Genomic DNA, 23,759 nt, shown 5'->3' on the forward strand with positions numbered 1-23,759 from the left:
CTGTCATAAAAGAGTGACAAAACACTACAAAGTTTGATTTTTTTTTTTTTTTAATTAAAATGTCATGTATTTGATTATTACAGGGTACATATGGGAATCATTAGAAAATAACAGTGGACTTCCCATGTTTGAACTTGTTATAAATAAGCCAAGTAGCCTCATGTGCATGTATGTATGTTTGTATCCCAACCAGCTGGAACCCTTACCCTTAAGAAAGTCTTTTAAAATTTTGCTCAAAGTCAGTCTATTTTTAATATATAAAGCTGTAGATAATCTAAATAAAACTCACCCTTATCATATATTTACAATGCACTTTGACAGGAAACCCTGTTTTTATACTGTAGGCCTTCTACATACACAGAAAATACATTTACTGATTTTACTTAGGTCTTCTGTTCTCTGTTATGCTCCTGCCCTGCATTTAATTGACATATTTAAAGGATTGCACCGCGATGAGTCCTTCAAATATGAAGAAATTAAATCCACGTAGTTCAACTGAAAGAGAATGTCACCAAAACAATCGCGCGTGGAGTGGTGGGCGTGGCCGTTGAATGAGGGCGGGGCCTCGATACATGACCGATGATATGCATAAAACCCCCCATAGACGATCAGAGAGAAGAAACGTCTTCATTCCTGTTGAAACAAGCTTAAAAACCACCTTCAGAATTTTATAAAACATGGAGATATACGCCAAAGATGTAAAGAAACCCAAGCCTTCGTTGTTTTGTAATGTTAAGGTAAGTGTTGTTATTAAATTGTCGATGTTGGCGTTGTTATTATCACTGGGTTATAATAATATTAAATTATTTAAAAAGTACCTATATTCTTATAATATTAATATTAATGTGGTCTAAAGATATGAGTTATTATAGTGAATTTGGTTTCTATACACGTTTTAAGACACTTAAAAAAAAAAATTTACAGAGCACTTGCTGTTTGTTAAAGGTGAATGTGTGAGTCTGGTGGTGTACTCTATAAGAAAATGTATATATATATTTATTAAATTGATCTTATTCATAGTATTATAGTATCATGTTTTAATCAAATGTCATTTTGTATATTTTCTGCCTCACACATTTGTAAAACTTGTTTATAAATGTTTAAAGCAAGGTGTTTGACAGCTAAACCAGGAAGGTTGGGTTTGCTGTTTCTGATTCTCCCTGCTGATAAGCCTTTTGCCAGCTTGAAGCTGTTGTGGGGAGTTTAGCAACTAAGAACTTCAGCCCAGGGGGGCATTTTGGATATCAGTTGGCTTGCCTGGAGTTAAAGTGCTTAGGTAAAATGGAGCATGAAGTGCATTGAAGTTTAAGGTGCTAAAAGAATCTTTACGGAATGTAGGGCTTGCGGTCAAAAGATTACACATTAAGTCTGTCAATCTTACCTTTAATTATGGTGAAAAATTGTCTGGAGACATACCCTGACCACAAGCTTATCTTGTTGGAAAAAAAAGTGTTGTAAAAACTATTTCAACTTGACATTGCCAGATGTCCATGGATTTATTTGTGCTTAACATGTCTTTTCACTTCTCTGAATAAACAAACGAACCGAAATGTTATACTTTCAACAAGGATATTGGTATTCTTGGCTTGTTGTTTTGTTTTGCAGTGATTCATTGACTTGTAGGTTAACGTCATTGTTCTGGTATTAAATAGAAGTTCGTTTGAGTTTGTGTGGAGTTGCCAAGTCATTCAGACTCATGCCAAACCTCATAACATCATTCCATCTTTATTAATGCTGCCAATTTACCTCTGACACCCAAACCCACAGGTTATGTTGGTCATAAAAGATGAACTTGCAATTGTATCTATCGTGCACAGTGCGGCCTAATTACACAATGGTTTCATTCAGTTGTAGCTCTTTGTTCGCTCAATTATTAGTTTACACCCACTTCAAATCTGCTGTATAATTGTGAAGAATGACTGAAATGTTGGCAAGTTGTGCAGAAACAATTTCAGTGAAGATCATAAATGCAAAAGGCTAAAGAATGAAATACACTCTCAGATAATAGGTTACAAAAGCTGTCACTGGGGTGGTACCCTTTCAAAAAGTACGCATTTGTACCTAAAGGTTGCACCTTAGCACCTCAAAGATACATATTAGTACCTCATACGTACCTTAATGGTGCATATTAGGACCCATACTGATTTAGTGACAGCTTTTATTTCTGACATTGTATAAAAGAAGCTTTATTCCAGTCTGTGGGGTGTGCCGCTGGGGTATTTACAGACCTGTGGTGGCTCTGTTTGAATCCAGAGCCTTTGAAGGTTATTGAACATTTTGAATCTTTGTGACACACCAAACTTACAAGTGCACTCAGATATAACCTTGTGTGTTTGTTGTAGTGTTTGAAAGTGTTGTAAGTCTGAGTGCCTTGAGTACCTGTTGCTGTGTATAGCATGGATAAATTTTGCATGCCTGTGTGTGTGTGCGTGTGTGCGCGCATGTGTGTGTTTTATTAAAGGTGAGTCAGGCAGTAATGACGTATGTTGAAGGAAGGTGTAGAACATGCCGTTCGTTGTGCTTCGACTTTGTTTTCACTCCCTGAAACAATTCTGAAGTCTGTCTAATGGAGCATTTATCACACTGGCAGGATATTGGTATTATACCGTATGTTCAGGTTTTTTATTGTCTTTTATTTTCCCTAATGAAATGTATTACATAATTTCTGACCTGGTGACAAAACAAGACGTAATCGCCATGACATCTTTAACTGAGGCATTTAACCGCCTTAGCTCTCGATGACATTGTTTATTTTTCTAGAGCTTGTCATTTGTAAGTGAAGAGTGGGAGCGTCATTATTTGGGCTGTAGGTCAACTTTAGATTGCACTTGCTGACAAAGAAATGAAAGGTGGGTTGAAACTGTCACATAAATCTTGCGTGTGTCTTCAATTAGTGCACATTTGTAGCATTCACTGATTGCAACGTGCACAGTGTTTTGCCATGTCATATTCAACTTCTTTGTGTAATACCTTAAGCAACTTGATTATTTGCAGTCAAAACTATGTTTTATACCACAGGCCTGTTGAATGCTTTATTCTGATTGGTTGAGAAATTATTAAAAGGTGTTGATTGTTTTTTTTTTTTGTAAAACGCACACCTAACCTGTCAAATGTCTTAAAATAAACACCAAAGCAATGTCTGTGGTATAAGCAGAATAATTTACTCCTCCTAGTCCTTTGAATTATTTAAATTTATTTATTTATTTATTTATGCAAGGACAATGCATATTAACATAACAGCACAGCTGTAAAATATGCCAGAGTTAGCCGAAAGGCTAGTTTTCATCTGTAGTCCTAGGCCAGATTTACAATAGGCACCCTAAAAACAATTAATAAGTAATAAGTAAAATGTGTTAATAATTACATGACTAAAATACAATAAACAATACATTTGCTACAGCAGCAAGTAAAGATACCAACACAAACATGCAACAAAACATTCATGTGCTACAAGCTTAAAAGGAGATGCAGAGGCGACAGAACATACATAAGCACAAGCAACAGTCTCTGCCACTAGAATGCAGCTAGAAGCGACAGTGTGTATAATAATTATGTATATATAAATACACACACATGCATGTATATATTTAAGAAATATAAATTTTTAAATTTATATATAATTTATATTATGCATAAATATGAATACGTAATATCTACATATTTTTTTTCTTAAATGCACGCGTGTGTATTTATATATACATTTTTTTTATTATTTATTTATTGTTTATTATTATTAATATAAATTGATAAGCATTTCCACTGTGTTTCTATTTTGGTAAGTAAAAGGTGAAAAGGATAAGATTATCCGTAGATTAGCCGTATTACTATACAGCAATAGTCTGTGCTTGTTGCAACCAAATGATTAATCTTTCATCCTGTTTTTGTAGCTGTGGAGCAAAAGGGATGGCAAAAATTATTGCCATTGTACCTTTTACTGTTTAAGTTTTCATCCTCAGGAAATCCAAAAACATGTGATAGAAGTGCAGAGATGCATGTAGAAACATCAAAGTTAGTTCTTCCCCTGATTCTCTTTACTCAGCAGGATTTTCCATGGAGCACAATGGCTGCTGGGGAGGAGGGAGAAATCCAGGTCTGGACAGACAATGTTAATCTCCTCAGGCACATTCATCAAAACTTTCTGTACACTGTAAGATAAAAAAAATGGTCCCTAGCTGTCTCTAAGGCAATAGCCTTTCAAAAAGTACACCTTTGTAGCCTAAAAGGCCATTGGGTACAAAAAGAACTTTTGAAACAAAATACAAAATATACTGCAATAACAAACGCTGGGTATAACCAGCTGAATAGAATTGGCAATTGCAGCAAGCACTTTCCACTTGGTTTACAATAAGCATCAGATAATGAAGAAACTGAAAAGCAGTCCAACGTCTCTCTGATGGCAAAAGAGAGTATACAAAGCTCTGAAATTCATTATATTTAAAATAGTCCTGTTATGGGCTTACCCTAATTTACTGTACAAATGTTTAATAATTAAATAATTTGTGAAAAATAGTAAAAAACAGAAAAGCTTTTCCTTTTGAAATTCCAAGCAATTTTTGCAGATTGCTTTAATACAAAACAAATTTCCCAGAATGGTTTGTGCTAACCTGATGCTACTTTGTTATAGTCATTCATGACACAGTGAGAGAGACCAAATGCTTGCCAGCTTTGCAAAAACTAGATGGGATTTATTGTGTGGAGAATTGCACACTGATGAACCTGCCAGCTGTAATTTATTATTTTCGATATATGTTCTGCATTCGTTGCACAAGTTTTGCACTTTTGCGGAGACCGACTCTCTGTGTGCTTTAATAATGCGTCCTGTTTATAATACATCTGATGCTTTTCCCTTAGGGGTAGTAATTGAGTAATGGCCTTTGGAGATACAGTAGATTGCTTATGGTAGTGGCTTCGGTCCATTAATAAAGACAATAAAAAATAGATATTTGCTCAAGCTTCCCTGCAACGTCGTATGAGAAAGGATCTGAGTCTGAAACTGCCACTAGGGCACAAAGAGGCACAGAGCTGCCATTCAAACCTCCAACAAAGGGATCTGTTTGGGTTGTTTGAGTGATCATAGCCTTCACCCCATCAAAATATTTCCAGAAAGAAAACCAGAAAGAAATTCTAGCCAATGTGCAAAAAGCAGCTATTATGTGTGCTAACAACCCATAAAGCCAAAGCTTTAATGGGAGCATTAGCTGTTCTAGATGTTGACGGAAAGCATGGTGCTTTGCCCTGTATTGGTTGGGTGCTGGCATGAACTAGAGAAGATGGATTTATGTCTTGTATTTGTGCAGAAAATCCAGTCCAGATCTCTACATGCCCCATCAGATTGCTTCATACATCCAAGACCTTAACAAATGTTCCTCTGCGTCTCCACTTGACGTCTAGGGCACAAAAAAATCAACATATCATATGGGAGCTTTTGTGTCTCTCTCCCCTTTCACTTTCTTTTTTTTTTCTCTAATGGAAATGATCCAATTTATGAGCTTTTATCTCCTCTGCATTTCTGGCTTATCATCAGGAACTATTTCGGAGAAAGGTGAACAAATGACTCTCAAAACAAACAATCCAGAGCGTTTGTTTGCCAACCTGTACAACTATCACCAGCTATTTTGTACTGCGATGTGCATTACAGAGGTCTCAGTCACACCCTGTTTAAAGAATGAATGTAGAAAGGATTTGAGAAAAATGTGGAGAAAAGTGTCACTGGCTAACTGAAAGCAGTTTCATTATCAATCTTTGTTGCATAACCAATTGGCAGTGAGGGATCGGGGTTTTTAACAGCTCAAATAAGACAAATAAGATAACAGTGGAGGCAAAACCTGTCAATGTACATTTTAAATATTAGGCTAAAGTTGTGTTTGTGTTATTTTGGGATCCATCACTTACTCCTTACATAGTGAAATTAGATATATTGTGAAATCAGTGTGGTTAAACCCCCTGCGGAAATATGCATTTATTAACACTCCTATTTTCCAGTATCTGTGGGGAGCAAAGATGCAATGGTGTTGTTTAGACCCAAACATGTGCTTTAATTTTTACGTGACGCATTTTGCTCAGATCTGACACTGTAATAAGAGCATATATAATACATATATCTGACAGTTCTTGTGTTCTTTACACAGATCTTTGTGTTTTGTCATGGGCTGCTCCAACTCACCCAGCTTATGTACAGCTCCTACTTCAAGAGCAGTATCACTACAGTCGAGAGACGCTTTGGCCTGGATAGCCTCTCTTCAGGAACCATCTCCTCGCTCCACGAGGTACTAAAACACCCACCAATCCCATTTTCAAACATCTGTCTAAAGTTTTCCCTAAGCCTCATCCGTAAGGCTTAAGAACTTGTCATCATCACCAAACCAGAGAAAAATATATTTTTATTCTTTCAATATCAAGTAGCCTAAGAAATATTGCAAGTATTAAGACCACAAGAAGACTGCTGATAAAGTCCATAAAGTCTATAGATTGTTTGAAAGCTCCAAGTGTCTAGGTTTCAAATTTCATCACTGTTTTGCTAAAAGTATGACAGAGTGAGAGTGATTTCTAAAATGTCACGGGTCCACGAGTGGGCCTATTTTGTTTTTACATATCAATATAATTGATACCAATATAAAACCATTGGAAAGCTCCAAGGGTGTAGTTTCTATATGTCAACACCATTTATTAAGAAATATGTAGTGACCACAATTTTGTTAAATGTCACTAGCCCACAAGTGGGCCCATTTGTTATGAGTATGAATGTTACATATTCATAACACTAATATCCTATCCTAAAAATCTTGACAACCTATTTATCATTGTAAAGCACCATATTCCATATTTCAACACCATTTTGCGATGTGCAAGATCTAGTGACAGTAATTCATTAACTAAACAACTTCATTTCAAACACCATAAATAACCAGTTTGCGAATCACTGCCCTATGGCTTGGTTGAAAGTACAGTATTTGTTTTGTTTTGCTTATTGCAGGTTGGGAACACAGTGCTTATAGTGTTTGTCAGTTACATGGGCAGTCGGGTTCATCGACCTCGTTTCATTGGACTGGGTGGCCTGTTGATGTCCATCAGCGCCATGATCCTAGCTCTGCCTCACTTCCTGTCTGAGCCATATACTTTTAACTCTGTAGTAAATGGTAAGAGTTTTATATTTTTCTGCTTTACATGGCTATGTTAAAATAATGGTTAAGATTATGTTTGTACATTATGACTGTATGTCGTGTGTCAATTAAGGGGCCGATCACACCAAATGCATTTATGGCAGTTGCAGAAATTTTTTTGAATGATTTTTTTATGAGCAGAGAGCGTTATGCGCGCTGTTAATGCATGCCAAATGCTATACGTTTTTTGCCATTCGCGTTTTTCCATTGTCCAGTTGAATGAGGTGAGAGGCGGGCCTTCCGTTGTGATGACAGAATTGTATTGTTGCTTGGAACAACCAGACTGCAGTCACTCACTCTCTCCTGTGTGTTTGTGCACCTCTCACCCTTGATCAAGGTCAGAACAAGCCTTTTTAAAGTTTTTGCTGATATGACAGTTAACAGCAAAAGAGCGCTCACGCTTTAATATTTGATTGACAGGACAGCTGCATCAGTGGTTGTCTAGCAATATAAAAATCCGCGTTGCACTGCTTTTTTTTAAAGTGACCAAAAAAAGGCCGTGCCTTGCGTTTCCAAGTGTTTAAATCATGTTTGGTGTCATTGGCCCCTAAATCATTATCAACTGTGCAGGAGACAGATGTCTTTTTATTGCATAATAAACATGGAGTGATGCAATTTTTATGTAAATTTGTTTTGTAAACTAAGGCTACATTTACACAGAATCAGAATACAGTTACCAGTCTTGTTGTTTTAGAGTTCTGAATGTGGTTATGTTTACATATAGATTGCACAATCGGGAATAGTCAGGCAGCTCCTAAAAACTGATTGAACTGCACAGATTCTGAGACTGATTCAGACTCACACACTTGTTAGTGAATTTGATTTTCAATCCCAAATATGGCTTCGTACACATGGCACCAGAATATGGAATTCACTCCCAATTTTGGGTCCTTAACAGTTGCATTCACACAAAGCTGGGTTATACACAAAACATGAATGACAACTGCATTCTATTATCACATCCGTAAATGTTTGGTACTCACAAAAACATTTCCTGATGTGTTAACCATACTGGACAACAAGTTGTCGCATCGTCACCTGCATCTCTGTACACTGGTGTATTACTGCAGCTAATTATTAATGCAGATTTGCTTTTGTGTTATGCATACCAAAGTTGTTTGTGCTCCAGAATTAAAATCTAGGCCCTAAGCACATCAAAATAATAATACAACTTTTCATATAAAAAGGATCACGACATAATAGAAGACAAAACAAAGCAAGGATCATAGCTGGATCAGGAGAAACATCAGTTTAGACATAACATAGACAGGTCTAACAGCAGGGATTCTGAGGGGGATTTTTTACCATTGTCACTGCAGTTCTCCATTTTTCCCCACAAACCATTCTTTAAAGGTTTAGCATTGTGTTGGAAAGTAAACATGATACACTGATTGAAATATAGAAAGGGAGATAAAATAAGAGGATAGAGATAAAAATGGGTAGAGATGAAGACAAGGGAATAAATGAGATACAAAGGCAAAGCTGAGCATTGCTTTTATTGCTTAGAAAAAACGTGAAAAACCTGGATCTTACTGTGGAAGATAATTGTTATCTCCTGGCCCAGATCATAGCCTTGTGACGCCCTTGAGCACATGTTTTCGGGAGGCCCCTTTTCCCTCTACCCTTTGGCAGTGACCCTAGTGTCAGAGCCCTTGCCTTTAGCGATAAGGTTGATTTGAAAAACTAGTAAACACAATTTGTTTGGCTAACATTGGATTGCTTAAAATAGTAGGCAGCATGCAGTTAAGATACTGTTTTTTTTTTTTTTTGAGGTGTAACATTTAAAAAAAATCAGTATTTGAATTATGAACTTTCTGGATGCCATGAATATTTTAGAGAACACTGTAAAAATGATTACAGGTATGTGCCTTAGTAAATTTAACTTACAAAAAATTAGTAAAAAATATATCTTTGTAAAAAGTAAAAATTTCACAAAAAAGGTAAGTTGTTCTAAATCAACATATTGAGTAAATTTAACTTAAAGGAACAGTATGTAAGAAATTTATATCAATTAATCATTAAATGGCCCTGAAATGTCACTAGACATTAAGAAATAACTTATATTTCAAATACTTATATCACTCACAACAGCGGTCTGGCCAAGATATTGTCATTTAAAAAGTGGAGTTGCAGCCCTCAACTGATGTTTATGTTGTCGTTTGGTATATTGGCCACCAGCTGTGTGATTGCAGTACCAGTTTTAGCCACACGTTTTGTGATTGCAATACCAGTTTTGGCCACAATCCTACATACTGTTCCTTTAATTTTATCAAGTACAATCCACTTAAATTTTAAGAAGGAAATAAACTTAATAATTTTGTATGTAAACTACTTGAATTATTAAAGTAAATATAACTAACTAGCCTGCTTTGCATGGGACTGCATTTGGAGAGTAAAATGTGAAATTAAATGCTATTTTATGTGTTTTTAACAAAAAGAAAGACTTGTTAGTGTTTAATGTTAAATTATCTTTGAGATTAAGAAGAGTTTCTGTTTTGAGTTTTATGGTAACCATCATTCAGAAAAATAGGGGTTGTGTATAAACAATAGGTGGCATGATGAAAATTGTGATATGTGTTAATTCACGTAATGAGCAGTAACTCTGCTTATGCCAGTAATGAGACTTTCTGGTTCTCTTCTTACTTGCTCAACATAATGTGGCATATAGTAATAAATAAAGAAAATAAGAAATTTTACGTGAATAAATCAGAAAGATTCCATTAAAGAAGTAACCAGTTAAAAGTACTTAAAAATGTTTTGGTTATTATACATTTAATTTTTAAGTAAACATCAAGTAAACATATTTTTACAGTGTAATTTAAGTTTACTTATTAAACTTAAGTCAATTCTACTTTTTTTTTCATTTTACTTAATTTTGCAAGTGTTAAATTTACTTGGAAAACCTGAGTGCAAAAACTTGCAAATGAAAAGTAAATTTACCTAAAAAGTTAAAACGGGGTCCAGTTGTTATGCTTGCTTTGAGATATACTGGCTGTGGTTTTCAGTGTTGAATCTGGAAATATTCTGGATAGTTTGACCTCATCACAGCCCTCAGAGTAAATCTTATATTTATGAAAGCTGTTACTAAAAAGAGATTTCAGAAATGATAATGGTATGGTGAAATTCTCAGGTGTTTTTGTGTTTTAATCTAACAGCAAGCAGTCAGGAGATGTGCTACTCGCATTCGAATGCAACTGGTGCCGAGGCTTGCGGCCTGGAAGAGTCACGGAAGCTTGCGGACACCAGTAAATTTTGGGTGTTAATGGCTACAGCCCAACTGCTGTTTGGAATCGGTTCGGTTCCCATTCAACCTTTTGGCATATCTTACATAGATGACTTTGCCGGACAAGGGAATTCTCCTCTTTATATTGGCAAGTTCTGCTGTTTTGTCAAAAAAAAAAAAAAAACACTAAATTGAATGAAAGAACTGTTAAGATTAACTTGGTTTGTGTTTTTGTACGGTGCAGCTATTCTATTTGCCGTATCAGTGTTTGGCCCATCCTTCGGATATCTCCTGGGCTCCGTGGTTCTGAGGATTTATGTGGATGTGGATCGAGCTAATGCAGGTTGGTTTTTGTTTTAAATCAAATTCTTTTTCATTATATTCACAAAGAATGTGAACCAGCTGAAACATTGAAAAGACAATATAAACCTATTCATTTACAAGATAAGATTTTTTATGAAGCAAAACATAAAATACTGGCTTAAACTTTGTTTAAACAAAGACTAGTATGTAATAGACAGGAAAAGACTTGATTCAAGCCTAGACAAACAGCACTTTATATCCTGCAAGGGTTATGTAATAAGTTTTTAGCTATGTAATGGAGTTTCATGTAAATTGATTAGCATTTTAATAATATGAAACACTTCCTCATCCAAGTTATGTTTAATTTAAGTTTGCATTTTTCAGTTCCTGTATTTAATAATTTATCATTGCTTTTCTAACACAATTTCATGGCAATACATAGCTATTTTATAAAATGGCTAATTCTGATGAATTCTTACATTCTCATTTATACCTTTCAAGCGATCAATAGTTGCAAGACGAGTTAGGAATGGGGTTTCATTCTTGCTTTTTCAGATAATTGTATGTTTTTGCCTACCCAGTCTCATGTAGATGCGTATAAATATTACAACGTGTGAAAATCGTGCAATACTGTACATATACGCCAAATTCCAATTTACTTCCCATTCACTTAAACGGCACATCTTTGTTTGTTGTTTTATTTATAAAACTATTTTCACTTGGGTTTCGGGTTAGATTTGAGATTTGCTTAAGGAGGTTATTTAATATACAGGTTTCTACATGTTTTTGTCTATTTTTAAGCCATGGTCGCTTGGAGTTGGGGTTAGATTTGGTTTTTTTTTTATGCCTTTTTAGTATGAATTTTGTTTCGATTTGCTTTTGCCTCAGTGACATTACAGTTAGGGGTGGGGATTCTTTCTTGCTTTTCGGATAAGCATACCTTTTTGAGCAAATCACTTTAAATAAATTCAAAAAAAATTGCCACTATGTAAATATGTGCGTTTCCTTTGAAATCAGGCTGGATATAGTAGGTAAATATGTTATTACATGCTATGCAGTTTCTTTCCTTCAGGGGGTGCATTGGAGTTGACCCCTACTGACCCTCGGTGGGTGGGTGCTTGGTGGATGGGTCTGCTAATCACTTCTGGAGGTCTTGCTCTCACATCCATTCCTTACTTCTTCTTTCCCAGAGCCCTTCATGTGGAGGTCAGTCTTACGCTTGAATTTATTTAAAGGAGCTGTATGTACCATTGACCTCTAAAGGCTGAACTTGGCACTGACGTCTAAATTCAAAATATTGGAGACAGTTTATTCTCTACCCTCCTCTCGGCTTGCCAGACACATACAGGAGCACAGTTGACAATGGAAAGCATAAGTTTATCAGCTAAAATGCAATGTTTTTGTTTATTGCGAATTACAACCCTGCTCGTATTTGTACCTCAATCTAGGGCTCATTTTGGAGGTTGCGTCCACCTGAGGTCACATTTATGATCCATTACGGTCTCATTTAAGCAACCATGATAACTGGGAACTAAGCTGACAAAATACACTATTGAGTAAATTGGCACTGGCAGGATCACACAGACCAATACAAAAACAGACATTCAGATCAGTAATTACCATTTCAAAAAGAGAATGGCTACAGCATTGTTCTTCACAGAAACAGATATCTGAACTTAACATGTTTCCTAAATATCTACAAATATATTAACAACAGACATGTCTGACAATGGGGAATTCATAAAATACCTTTGGTTATAATCTTGTCAAGATTAGCAGAAATCATCTTTGTGTTTGACAGTGTCCAAGTTACATAATGCAGTTGCCTTGTATCTGTTAATCTGATATACAGTAGACGATATCTCCCTCGCAAGTGAAAACAGTAAAAAACTAAAGCTTCCTGTAGATAACTTTTTCAAAACGTGTAGGCTTGTGCATTATTCATTACTACACAAAGACAATTTTTACCAAAGGTACCAGATTAGCGATTTTGCTTGTCTTAGCAGATCTTGCCTTTTTGCTGTGTGTTTGCAAATAGAAATGCTAGTATAGTACTACACTCCATAATTAGCATAAAATTTATATCACACAGATGAATGTTGCTGTAGCTCAGTTGGTAGAGGATTGCACAAGAAAAGCAAAGGTCATGTTTTCCAGTGAACAGACAAACTGCTAAATCTATAGCCTACTTTAATGAACTGTGAGGGTTTTTTTGGATAAAACATCTGCTAAATGCTTAAATGCAATTTGCAGTTACTTTTAGGCATTAAGCAGATGATTTTATCCAAAGTGATTTACAAAAGCGAGGTAAACACCAAATGACAGCAGAGGACATAGATGTAAAACTGATAAGCTTTCAGTTTAAACTATGTTTTACACCCTATCTAAATAGTTGACTGTGCATGCACTTATTAGAACACTTTTGAACTCGATGTGTGCTGGCTTCCTGCTTTGTATCAATTTATGTGTCTTGTTTTGCAGACCTTTGAACCAGAGGCTGAAATCATGAAAGACAGCCAGAAAAAGCCAGAGAGCTCCATGCTGGAGTTCTTAAAAAGTGAGTCCACACAAATGGATAATAGCAAGTTATATAAATCAGCCTGTGACAGAGACTACTAGTGGTTTTTGATGAGGTAGACAATGGAAATTGAAGTGAAATTAATTATTTCAACCAGCATACCAATATTTTTTATGTTTCTGCAATTCTGTGACCGTTGTTGAGACAAACGTAGTATGGAGAACTCTGTCCATAACATCATACGGTTTTCTAGTTTCTTTAGCTGTACTATTAGTCTGTAAACTCTGTTCTCTTTTGTTAGCACTCATTTAAAGGTACAAAAGTTGTCACTGAAGCATAACCTTTTCAAAAAGTACACTTTTGTACCTAAAAGGTGCGTATTGGTATCTTAAAGTTACATACATTGGCACCTCAAAGGTACATACAGTGGCACCTCAAAGGTACATCTGTACGAAAATGGTACATATTAGGCCTTTTTAAAGGTACCGTCCCAGTGACAACTTTTGTACCGTCATTTCTGAAATTTGAGACACTAGCTAAAGCTTATTGGCCAGTTTTTAATGTCCCGTCTGGATTTGGATGTCCCATTGAGGCCACATTGTTTCTGTGTTTTCTCTAGCAGGATGACATCACTATTTAAAAGTACAAATCTATTTATATGTTATCCATTCCCTTCAGTTTACTTCTTTAAATGGAATGTGGGGAAACTATGAAAGTAATTATCCAAATTTGCACCGAAATTGTTACGTAATCATTGCTTTTATACCTGATTACATTAATAGCTGCCATTTTGCTGTTGTTCCACCATATAAATGTAAGTATGGTAACATCTGTTTCTGTCTGTCTGTGTTGTTGCAGTGTTCCCAAAGATGTTTGTTAAGCTACTGCTGAATCCTTTATTCATACTGCTAGTTCTGACCCAGTGCTGTTTCTCCTCTGTGATCGCCGGACTTGCCACCTTCCTCAACAAGTTCCTGGAGCGCCAGTACGGCGCCTCTGCAGCCTATAGCAGCCTTCTTATTGGTCAGACACAATTTTATAATAAACACGTTAGAGATTAGTACTGATATCCTGATATTGCTGTGTATACTACTGTTTGCACAAAGTATTGTAAAGTATTTGTGGATGCATAACAGCTGAAACAACTTGGAAAAAGCTTTTTTTATGTTTTAAAATGTGATATTTAACTTGATTTAAATGATTGCTTGTATGTTAACGTAAAACATCTCTTTTAAAGTAACATATATGTTTTGTTTTCTCTCAGGTGCTCTCAATCTGCCTGCTGTTGCTGTGGGGATGGTGCTGGGGGGTTTGATTATGAAACGCTGGGGGTTGTCATTCAGGGCCATTCCACGTTTCTCTGTCGTAATGCTCACCATCTCCATCCTTTTTTGTGTGCCTCTTTTCTTCATGGGCTGCTCCTCACAAGATGTTGCTGGTGTTTATCCTAAAACAAATAATGGGTGAGTGGTGTATGAACCTCTTTTGATTTAGTAAACTCCCTAAAAATAACAAAGTTCAGCCTCATGTTGTTCTTAAGATATTAAATTTCAAGCAAAGCTGTTAGACCTCGGAAGATAATGCGCATGGTGTCAAAAACGATTGATGTGTCGTGCAAATGAGCGGTAAAAACCCAGTCTGCAAATTCCGTACTCGCGTGAAGCCTACCTTCCGTAGGAAAGCACTCACTTTGCGCCAGTGCACATGCACCAGCGGGCACACTGGCACGGAGCAGAGCGAGACCTTCAGCCTATGTGCCTGAGCTCAACCCTCGCCCAATTTAAATCCTTAGTATCATTAAATTACCTGAACATGCTTGCACAGGTTTAATGTAGAGTTTTAAAAAAATGCAAAGTGGTCGGTTAAATATGGCCATGGGCTTCTTTCATAAGAATTAAATTGATGGTCTGCATCAGCTGGCAGCTGTCTTGTCCGTCTCCATGGTTTGTGAGTTTAGCCCGTTCCCCCGCCCATCAATCAATCAGTATACAGTACATGGTGCGCTTTTTCACCTTTCCTTATTTTTTATAGATTTTTTAATCAGTAATGGATGTGATTTAAAAGTACAGTAGCGAAGTACAATACTTTAAACAAAACATACTTAAGTAAAAATATTTAAGTAAAGAGTAGTACACAAAAAAACTACTCAGTTACAGTAATGTGAGTAAATGTAATTTGTTACTTTTCACCTCTGTTTGTAAGTATATGATTCCTGAGTGATACAGTACAAAGGTAAACACATATGGCTTGGTGGTCTAAACATTAATCATTAACTAATCATTAACCATCCTGGAAATAATGCATGTTCAAAGTAGTCTTTTCAGGAGGTGAGAAACTAGCCCTTTGCAGCTTCTTGGATTTATCTTAACATCATATTTACAAAACTAACAGCATTGAAATCCATAAGTAAGGAGGAAACTATTGCAAACAGGGCCTAGGAATTACATATGCAAAAGTTTATACCTTTTCTCCTCAGAACAGATAATAGTCCTCATACGTTTGATTGCTTCCACATTTCTGGAATTTTCTTTGTTGAAACAAATAACTCAGACACCCCCCTAGAGAACCTGGATTTAACTGCGTTTGCCCAAAGGAAGAAATGAGAGATCTTATTAGTTTTGTAATTCTTGAGTCAGCGACCTTTTGCTAGTAGGTTTGCTTATTCTGTTTCTTGCAACTTTTACTATAAAATGTTATAGTGTATAATATTTATATTGTGTTTAGTATTATATTATTTATGGTGTGATACAAAAACATTGTACTAAATTAATTATGAAAGAAGCTTTGAGGAAATAAAAAAGTAATAATTTTAAAAACCTGTTAAAATAAGCCAGTCCTCAAAGACCCTGAAAACACGTCTTTTCTCTGTCATCTGCCAAGGTTTTCGATTAAGACCATTGTGTTCTAGTGAAAGTTTGTATTTTGGTTCCAAATAACTCTAGCCATTAAAAATGATAAAAACAGTGGAGACGTCATGAAACACCACAGAGAAAAGAGAGTAGTTCTTGTACTATGGGTTTCAGGTCAGTCCGCTGAATGACGTGCATCCAATATAACTCTGCTGTTTCTGCTGTGCAGGGGAGAAAGGAAATGGAACACTATGCAATCAAATGGGAACACCAGTGATAAGACTTTGTGAAATCAACTTTTACAACATTACTGCTATTGCAGTGTTGCAAGAATAAATTCTTTCACTGTACTTTATTTTCTCTGTAGAGTACAAAAGGTGATTTTTATATATTTTGGTCATTTTTTTTCCATAAAACAAAATTGAATGAGAGTTGAGGCGTCAACATGTGAAATGTTTTAAAGCTTTATGTGAGGAACAGAATGAAATGCAAATAAACTTTATTTTATGTAGTACCTGTTATAGTTACATCTTAAAGCAACACCAAAGAGTTTTTTTTTTACTTTAAAATAACGTTTCCAAAAAGTTTCAGTTGTTCATCCACTCGAAACAGCGTGAACGGCACTTTCACATTCGCTTTGCAGCCCTCTATCGGGCAAAACCGCACTAAAGACGTTTCCAACCGTCGGGTCGGGGTCCTGTAGTTCGAGTGAAAACTACAAAAACTTGCTTTACGGCAGTCCTACAATCCAATCAGAGCCAGCTATGCTGCAGTATTTACGACAGTGGGTAATGGACAATTACGCTTCTAACCTGTAGGGGGAGCAAAGAGCAAAAACTCTTTAGTGTTGCTTTAAAGCCCAATATCAAAGAATAAAACAAGAATAAAAAGTTAGGTAACATAATAAAAATAATGAAAATATTAAATAGAAAAAATACCAAAAAGCTATTCTAAAAAATAAGGGTTTTAGAAGTTTTGGATGTCTAAACTCAATTGGAAGAGAATTGCAAAGTCTTGATGCACAGAAGGAAAAGGCACAATCAACCATATTGCAAAAAGTGTTAAATTTTTTTTTAAATGTCTCTCTTGTGAAGAATATTAGTCAATAGTCAACTTATTATTGACAGAATTTAAATTTTTGAGTGAAGTGTCTCTTTAACTGCAGACACACAAAGTTTACAAAGGTAAATTAACGTCCCCTGGTAATATGAGTGTCCTTGATCCTGTACCTTGATCTATGTTCTCAACAAGCTTTACTGTTCTCTACATATTAGGATTACAGATTTGTAAATGATTTTGCGTTCCTTAAGTACAGAGACTTATTTGTGTGATTGCATCCTACAGGCTGACTTGTAGTGCCAACTGCTCCTGCCCAGGCAGTACCTTTAACCCAGTGTGTGGGGAAAATAACATTGAGTACATCTCACCCTGCCATGCTGGTTGCACAGGCTTCACCATGGATCCCAAGAACCCATACAGAGTCCAAGTAAGAAGCATGTAAATTTTTTACAATTAGGATATAACATTATACAAAAGCACTTATATAGTCATATCATTTGTCACATTTTTCTAGCAGGACCACTTCATAACTGTATTAATCCATATGTTGTCCATGCAATCTACAATATTTAGCTCATTACTAGAGCCAGAAAGCAGCTTTGTGAGTCTGTGCTTTAAAAGCGTCACTGAGCAAGTGACCCATTCATGCTCTGTTAGAAATCAATGGCTGAGTCTAATCAATCCCTAATTAGCAATACTTCCTAAAGGAAGGGCTTTGGGGACTATAGAGTGTTTAAGCTTCTGTAGAATTGCTCTGCAACAGATTTTCAAGCTGATGATATTTTGCTGCGTACTGTTTGGCACACACACTTTAAAAATAAAGATTTTAGATGGCTTATTTGCGACAATGATAGAAAAACTATTTACAAGTCAAATGTTCTTAAAAACACAATAAGATAAAAATAAAATTATTGACAAATTTGGGCAAAATTCACTGGCATGTAAATTGAACAAAACCGGCAATGGAGGACACAGTGCCACAAGGAAATCATAGACTAGTGTAAGTGTAAACTGTGCCTTGCTGTTCTCCTTAGACCTTGTAGCAGAGTAATAACTTAATTATTACACAGTAAAACTCACTGTATTACATCCGAATAGCAATAACTTGTTACAGTGCTTGTTATGAAATTATGCACTGATTGACAAACCATAACATAACAGTGTCCACTATCTCTCCTCAAACAGGTTTTTAGGAACTGCCAATGTATTCCTGATATGGGCACTGCCAAGCCTGGACCTTGTGCCAACAGCTGCCCTCACTATCTCCTGCCTGTAATGTTCATCATCTCTATAGCTGGGCTCATTGCTAGCCTAACACACAACCCTGTCTACATGATGGTGCTAAGGTAAGAGACAGACATACATAAATAAAATGAATGAAATCCCAACATATTTTTATATAGTTAATGTTGTTACTTTGTACCCTGAGCATTTTTTTCTCACACATTTACTGTATATCTAAACTTACAGAGCAGTTCCATCTGAAGAGAAATCTTTTGCAATAGGTGTTCAGTTTCTGCTTCTGAGGGTTTTGAGTAAGTAACATACCACAATATCAATTTAGCTTTTATCTGTGCTTATTAAAAGCGTATAAAGATTATTTTAAAGGTTTGAATTAGGATAATATTAGCAGTCTTGAGGAAGTGTACAAAGAAAATAAACTTTGCAAGTTGTGCAAAACTACAAACTACTTTACAAGGTGTGCATGTGTAGTTGGGATTCTGTACAATAAGTACTATGGGGCCCCCTTGTGGTGATATAGCAACCTTGCTGTAAAGGCATCCCGGTGTTATTGCTGTAACCCTCATATAGTTTCTACAGAATGTTTAATGATCTAATTGTGAAAATGTATAAATCTGTGCTAATTTAGTCATGTTGTGCAGATTGATATTGGTTAAATCTGTAGTTAAAGTTTGTGTTATCTTGTTGCTTAGCTTGGTTGCCTGCTCCGGCTCTGTTTGGGATGACCATAGACTCCACATGTATCTGGTGGAAAACTGCTTGTGGGAGAAAGCAAGGCTGTGGTTACTATGACAACAACCTCCTTAGAAACAGGTAAGGATATGTTCTGACTTGACCTAAATGCAATATGAAGAAACATTTGAGTAAACTATCTTAAATATAAAAACAAAATGTATGAGTTCAAGCACATAAGACTGTATGCTTGAGAGATGCATTTTTAACCACCCAAAATTATGATATTGAATTATAATGAATAGTATTGAGTCTAATTACTGATGCTGGTGATGACTTGTTGCAGGTTTTTAGGACTTCAGGTGAGCTATAAAATAGTAGGCATTCTTTTCATGGCATTTATTGGCTGGAAAATGCACCGGACCAGAGAGTACAGTTTAGAGAAAAAGCCAGATGGACCGCTGTGATGCCTCAACCCTGCCTATGCTCTTACTTTCTCAGTAAATTGAGCATTTGGATATCATCAGAAACCCCTTTTTTCCAACAACAGGCTGGAAATATAGTACTCAGGTTGTACACTGAGTAACAGCTTTGGATGTTTTTTCCTCTATGAGAGAGGGCCCTAACTGGGAAGATTCAGGGACTTGATGCCAGTTTGCCACATTCACATTTATTTTTATATAAATAGAAGGCTATGCAGTGCTTGAATTAAATCAAGTCTTATGGGGGTCCCCACAATGACAAACCAAATCCAAAATGGCAACACAATACTACCTTAAAACACTTAGATAAATTATATTATGCTTAGCGCTCTTAGATGTACGTTCATTTTTAAAGAGACACAACATCTAAAATAGACTTCACATTTTTTACTGTAAATAGTTAATTTCACAAAATGTACTGCATCCTAACACATATTAATCCGATTTATCAGTATTGTCTTTAAATATTTGAGGGACTAGTATATTTTGTACTTCTTTTAGGAGGTTCCTTATGCCTTATGGGGGTTCCGGATCAACCCAGCCCCCCAATTCGAGCACTGAAGCTATGTATAGAGTGTAAATTAGTAACTGCTGCTGATATCACGTTTGTGGCAGCTCTAGAGAGGACACATATGACAATGGAATGTCTATATACTGTACTTTGGTTACTATTCAATTGATATATGATGGTTGTTGGGATTTTTTATGTCTTTTTTCTATTTGAAGACTATGTGAAGGATGCAGGATGTTCTGCATTCTGTACACAACCACACACATATTGTGTATAATTCCAACCTATGAAATGCGTGTAAATAGCATGCAGTTGAAAGTTGTGCAATACATACGCCAAATTCCAATTTTGCGTGCATGATACGCTAGTTCTTCCTGTTCACTTATACGGTTTTCGTGTTGTTTTATTTATTGGTTTCTCTTTTTTTTCTGTTTTTTAATCCATGGCCGCTTGGGTTTGGGGTTAGATTTGGGATTTGCTTTAGAATGTCATTTAATATATAGTTTCTTTATATTTTGTCTATTTTTAAACCATGGTCGCTTGGAATGGGGGTTGGAATTGGGGTTTGGATGACATTATATGTAACTTAAACATGCTCTTACCCCAAAACTGAAAAAAGAGAGAAACCAATAAATAAAATGACACAAAAAGATGTGCCGTATAAGTGAACAGGAAGGACTGGCATATCATATGCATGCAAAATTTGAATTTGGCGTATGTATTGTACAACTTTTCAACTGCATGCTATTTATATGCATTTCATGAGAATGGGCTGATATAAGAAGTTGTAGTCTTTGTATATATACATTATCACTTTAGGCATGTTTATAAATATATTTTTTGTACCTAATATTACAGTTTTATTATACACTTTATAGATAATTTTGCCATGATTTTGTTTTGCTGCTTAAAATAATGAATCATGGCCTTCTGATAAGTGTACTGTATTACACAGTAATGTTTATATACCAATGTATGTAAGTTATTTCATATATAAAATTTGTTCACAAACACCACACTGTTGTTTTTTGTTATTTTTATTTCTTACATTTAGCATGCAATATATTTAATGTTAAACACTACAATACAAAACTTCAACAATGGAAATTTTACTCTCCTAATAAGATTAGTACACAATGTATCAGACACACTTGGGATATATCCTTAAATTCTAAAGTGCACAACTTCTTTTTTGGCATTAAACAAGCAAATGTTTGATTACTAGCCTAAGTCATGTCAAACTGAACATACATTTGTACATTTTAACATAAAGTAGCCTATGTTATAAGCTTGCAGGTCTACAGTTTGGCTACTGGTTATAAATACTCTCACTGCTTACTGTGGGGGTATGACGTCATGCTCTGTGGGTTGATACAGCATGTCGTCACGTTCTGTGGGACGATCCAACATAACGTCATGTGTGATAAAGGGAGAGCGTGAGAGGTGAGGCCGCGCGTGCGCAGTAGCTGTTAAGCCCGAGAGCCGATCTAGTGCAGCATTCCCGTTTCCAAACGCACAGGAGCGCCGCTTTTTTACATCGCGCTACCCCATCCAGACATTTGAACCGGTGGGAAGACGCTGTTAAAGAATAAGCTCCCAAACATGTCTGTGGGTAATGACTTTGGAAATCCTTTAAGGAAATTCAAACTCGTCTTTCTTGGAGAGCAAAGCGGTAAGTGTCACAATGGAATTTCCTAGATAAGTTTAATAATTCGCAGTTGTTATTTATTATTTAGCCTACTGGGTCTGTGTGCGCGTGCTTGACATGAACACGATGATCTTGACGATTAAGTTTTAAAAAACATCAAATTTATGAGGTAACGGATTTGCGATATGATGTTTTTGATCTGTTATTAGACTGTCATATTTAATAAAGTTTATTAATTCTGCGCAAATGTTTAATTACTCCATGACATTAAATGATATATTCCCTTAATTATTTATTGTTAAATTTGCAACTGGGCTTTTTGTTTCTTTTTTAGAGTGTCATTTTAAGTTTATTTTACAGACTTTATTGACATTGTATTTATTTAATGTTCATAATAATGCATTCATTATGGTCGTTAATATTAAAATAAGTCAAAGGTACCTTTTAATATTTCTGATTTTTTTATGAATCAAATCTAACGCTTTGTTTGTAGCCTACTGCAGTAAAAATGCAGTATTTGCCGTTTTTAATGATGTACAATCGGAATGCTATTAAAGTTTCTAAAGACCAAACTGAATGCATTTTCAGACTCCAGCACTGTGTGAAATGTAGCTGACGTACTTGTAGAAGAGAATGAATAAATAAATAAATAAATAATCTGATTGTTGAGACACACCCAGTGTGTGCCATTGAGAGAACTTGTGTAGCTGCAGCCTGCAGCCTGGTATTGTTTCCCTCTGAAACCATGATGACTGGGTCAGTTATCAGTTGATTTGGATGAATGAGTCCCAGTTACATCTGAGTGATGTAAGTGGGTAAGTCAATGTTAAGCACAGATTTATTCCCGGTATTTTGCTATCGGCCATCATCCAAAATCTTTTGAATCAAGCCTTCCGAATGTCTTTGCTGTCCCTAGATCTGTGGGACTTAAGACAGGATTGTGCTATGGAGAGTATGATTCATACTGTCAAAGTAAACAATGGATGCTGCCATGGTACAGAGACATGGCTCTTCCCCAGGGATTCTGATCCAGGCTTTATTTTGTTGTCTAAGAGTGAAGCCTTTCAAAGATGTTGTTGAGTCGCAAAAGACCCTCCTCACAGTCTTTTTGTGGATGTCACTGGGAGTTGTTGGTCCATGGAGAATGTGCATCTAGTGGATTCATTCCAGTTATTAGACCCATAAACTCCCAACTTGCTTGGCCCCTGCAGAGCTTTGAGATTTCTCAGATGAGATTTTTTGTTATTGCAGAACCTACATAATGTTGAAACATTATTAAACCATTTAAAATAAGTTTCGTTTCATTAAAAACAAATCTAGTTTAGATTTTTTTAATTTAAGTGTGACAAGTTAAACAAAATTTAAAATACATTTGTAAAGTGCCAATTCGTCAGTCTGGCAAATGCTCTTTGAAACCCGCAGTCTGCCAGTTACACTTAAACACAGTCTTCTTTAAAACAGGTGAAACGGTGGCTTTTTTAAAGCTATTCAGTTATTGAAAGCCTGCAAGACAGCAGCAATTACTGTGGAAAGGCTTTAATGTGCTGGCTGTCTTTGACTTAAGGGAGAGATAAGCTGGGAAGACTCTTATTGACCAGCACAGACAGTAAAGTGTTTGTTATCCAGTATCACTGATAAGAAAAGTAAACTACAGTGAACCTCTTGTTTCAGTACTGTATCGGAAATGTTGCAGTATACCGAGCAAATTAAATAATTTTTTTGTTTGTATTTCTGTAAGTAGGGCCTTTAGGGCCTGGTCAAGCCATGATGTTCTATAATTACAAAATGTTGCCAACCTCTGCCAGTAAACATGCTGTAAATTTGTATTGTGCTGTTGACGTTAAAGAGAGGCAGCTATGTTTCATTCTTCATGATCTTTCGCTCTGCCTCTTTCTTTTAGAGACACTTAATGCAACCATTTGTAGAGCAATTTGAGACATTGTATTGATTTTTCACTTTAACTGTTCTTTATGCTGCTTTTTGCCTTCTCTGTGCACAGCAGCACACATCTGAGCGAAGATAAGGGAAGTTCTCATTAAAATAATTTAATACATTAAATGACTCTTGTTTAGAGTGTGTAGTGTTTTTCAAC

The 23,759-nt window shown here is 35.9% G+C and overlaps 2 protein-coding genes across 3 annotated transcripts in view; both read left to right on the top strand.

Moving 5' to 3' along the window:
- Positions 1 to 602: 602 nt before the first annotated feature.
- Positions 603 to 21,035, top strand: slco2a1 (solute carrier organic anion transporter family, member 2A1). The gene is made up of 14 exons (XM_065240917.1): positions 603 to 737; positions 6,129 to 6,266; positions 6,974 to 7,136; positions 10,316 to 10,531; positions 10,628 to 10,726; positions 11,759 to 11,892; positions 13,168 to 13,243; positions 14,063 to 14,227; positions 14,469 to 14,667; positions 17,398 to 17,539; positions 18,298 to 18,458; positions 18,583 to 18,647; positions 19,047 to 19,167; positions 19,373 to 21,035. Exons 1-14 carry the CDS (start codon positions 678 to 680, stop codon positions 19,491 to 19,493), a joined length of 1,860 nt encoding a protein of 619 aa, XP_065096989.1. The 5' UTR covers positions 603 to 677; the 3' UTR covers positions 19,494 to 21,035.
- A 436-nt stretch (positions 21,036 to 21,471) lies between these two features.
- The window catches only part of rab6ba (RAB6B, member RAS oncogene family a), a 113,760-nt gene continuing 111,472 nt past the window's right edge, over positions 21,472 to 23,759 (top strand). Inside the window, exon 1 of one of the 2 annotated variants that reach the window (XM_065240890.2) lies at positions 21,472 to 21,691. In XM_065240890.2, coding sequence (XP_065096962.1) covers positions 21,622 to 21,691 — 70 coding nt within the window. In that variant the 5' untranslated portion in view covers positions 21,472 to 21,621. The remainder of the gene's footprint in view (positions 21,692 to 23,759) is intronic. The other variant, XM_065240901.2, reaches the window with a different exon arrangement.

This window comes from Paramisgurnus dabryanus, chromosome 7 (genome assembly GCF_030506205.2).
Source record: "Paramisgurnus dabryanus chromosome 7, PD_genome_1.1, whole genome shotgun sequence".
Taxonomy (NCBI): domain Eukaryota; kingdom Metazoa; phylum Chordata; class Actinopteri; order Cypriniformes; family Cobitidae; genus Paramisgurnus; species Paramisgurnus dabryanus.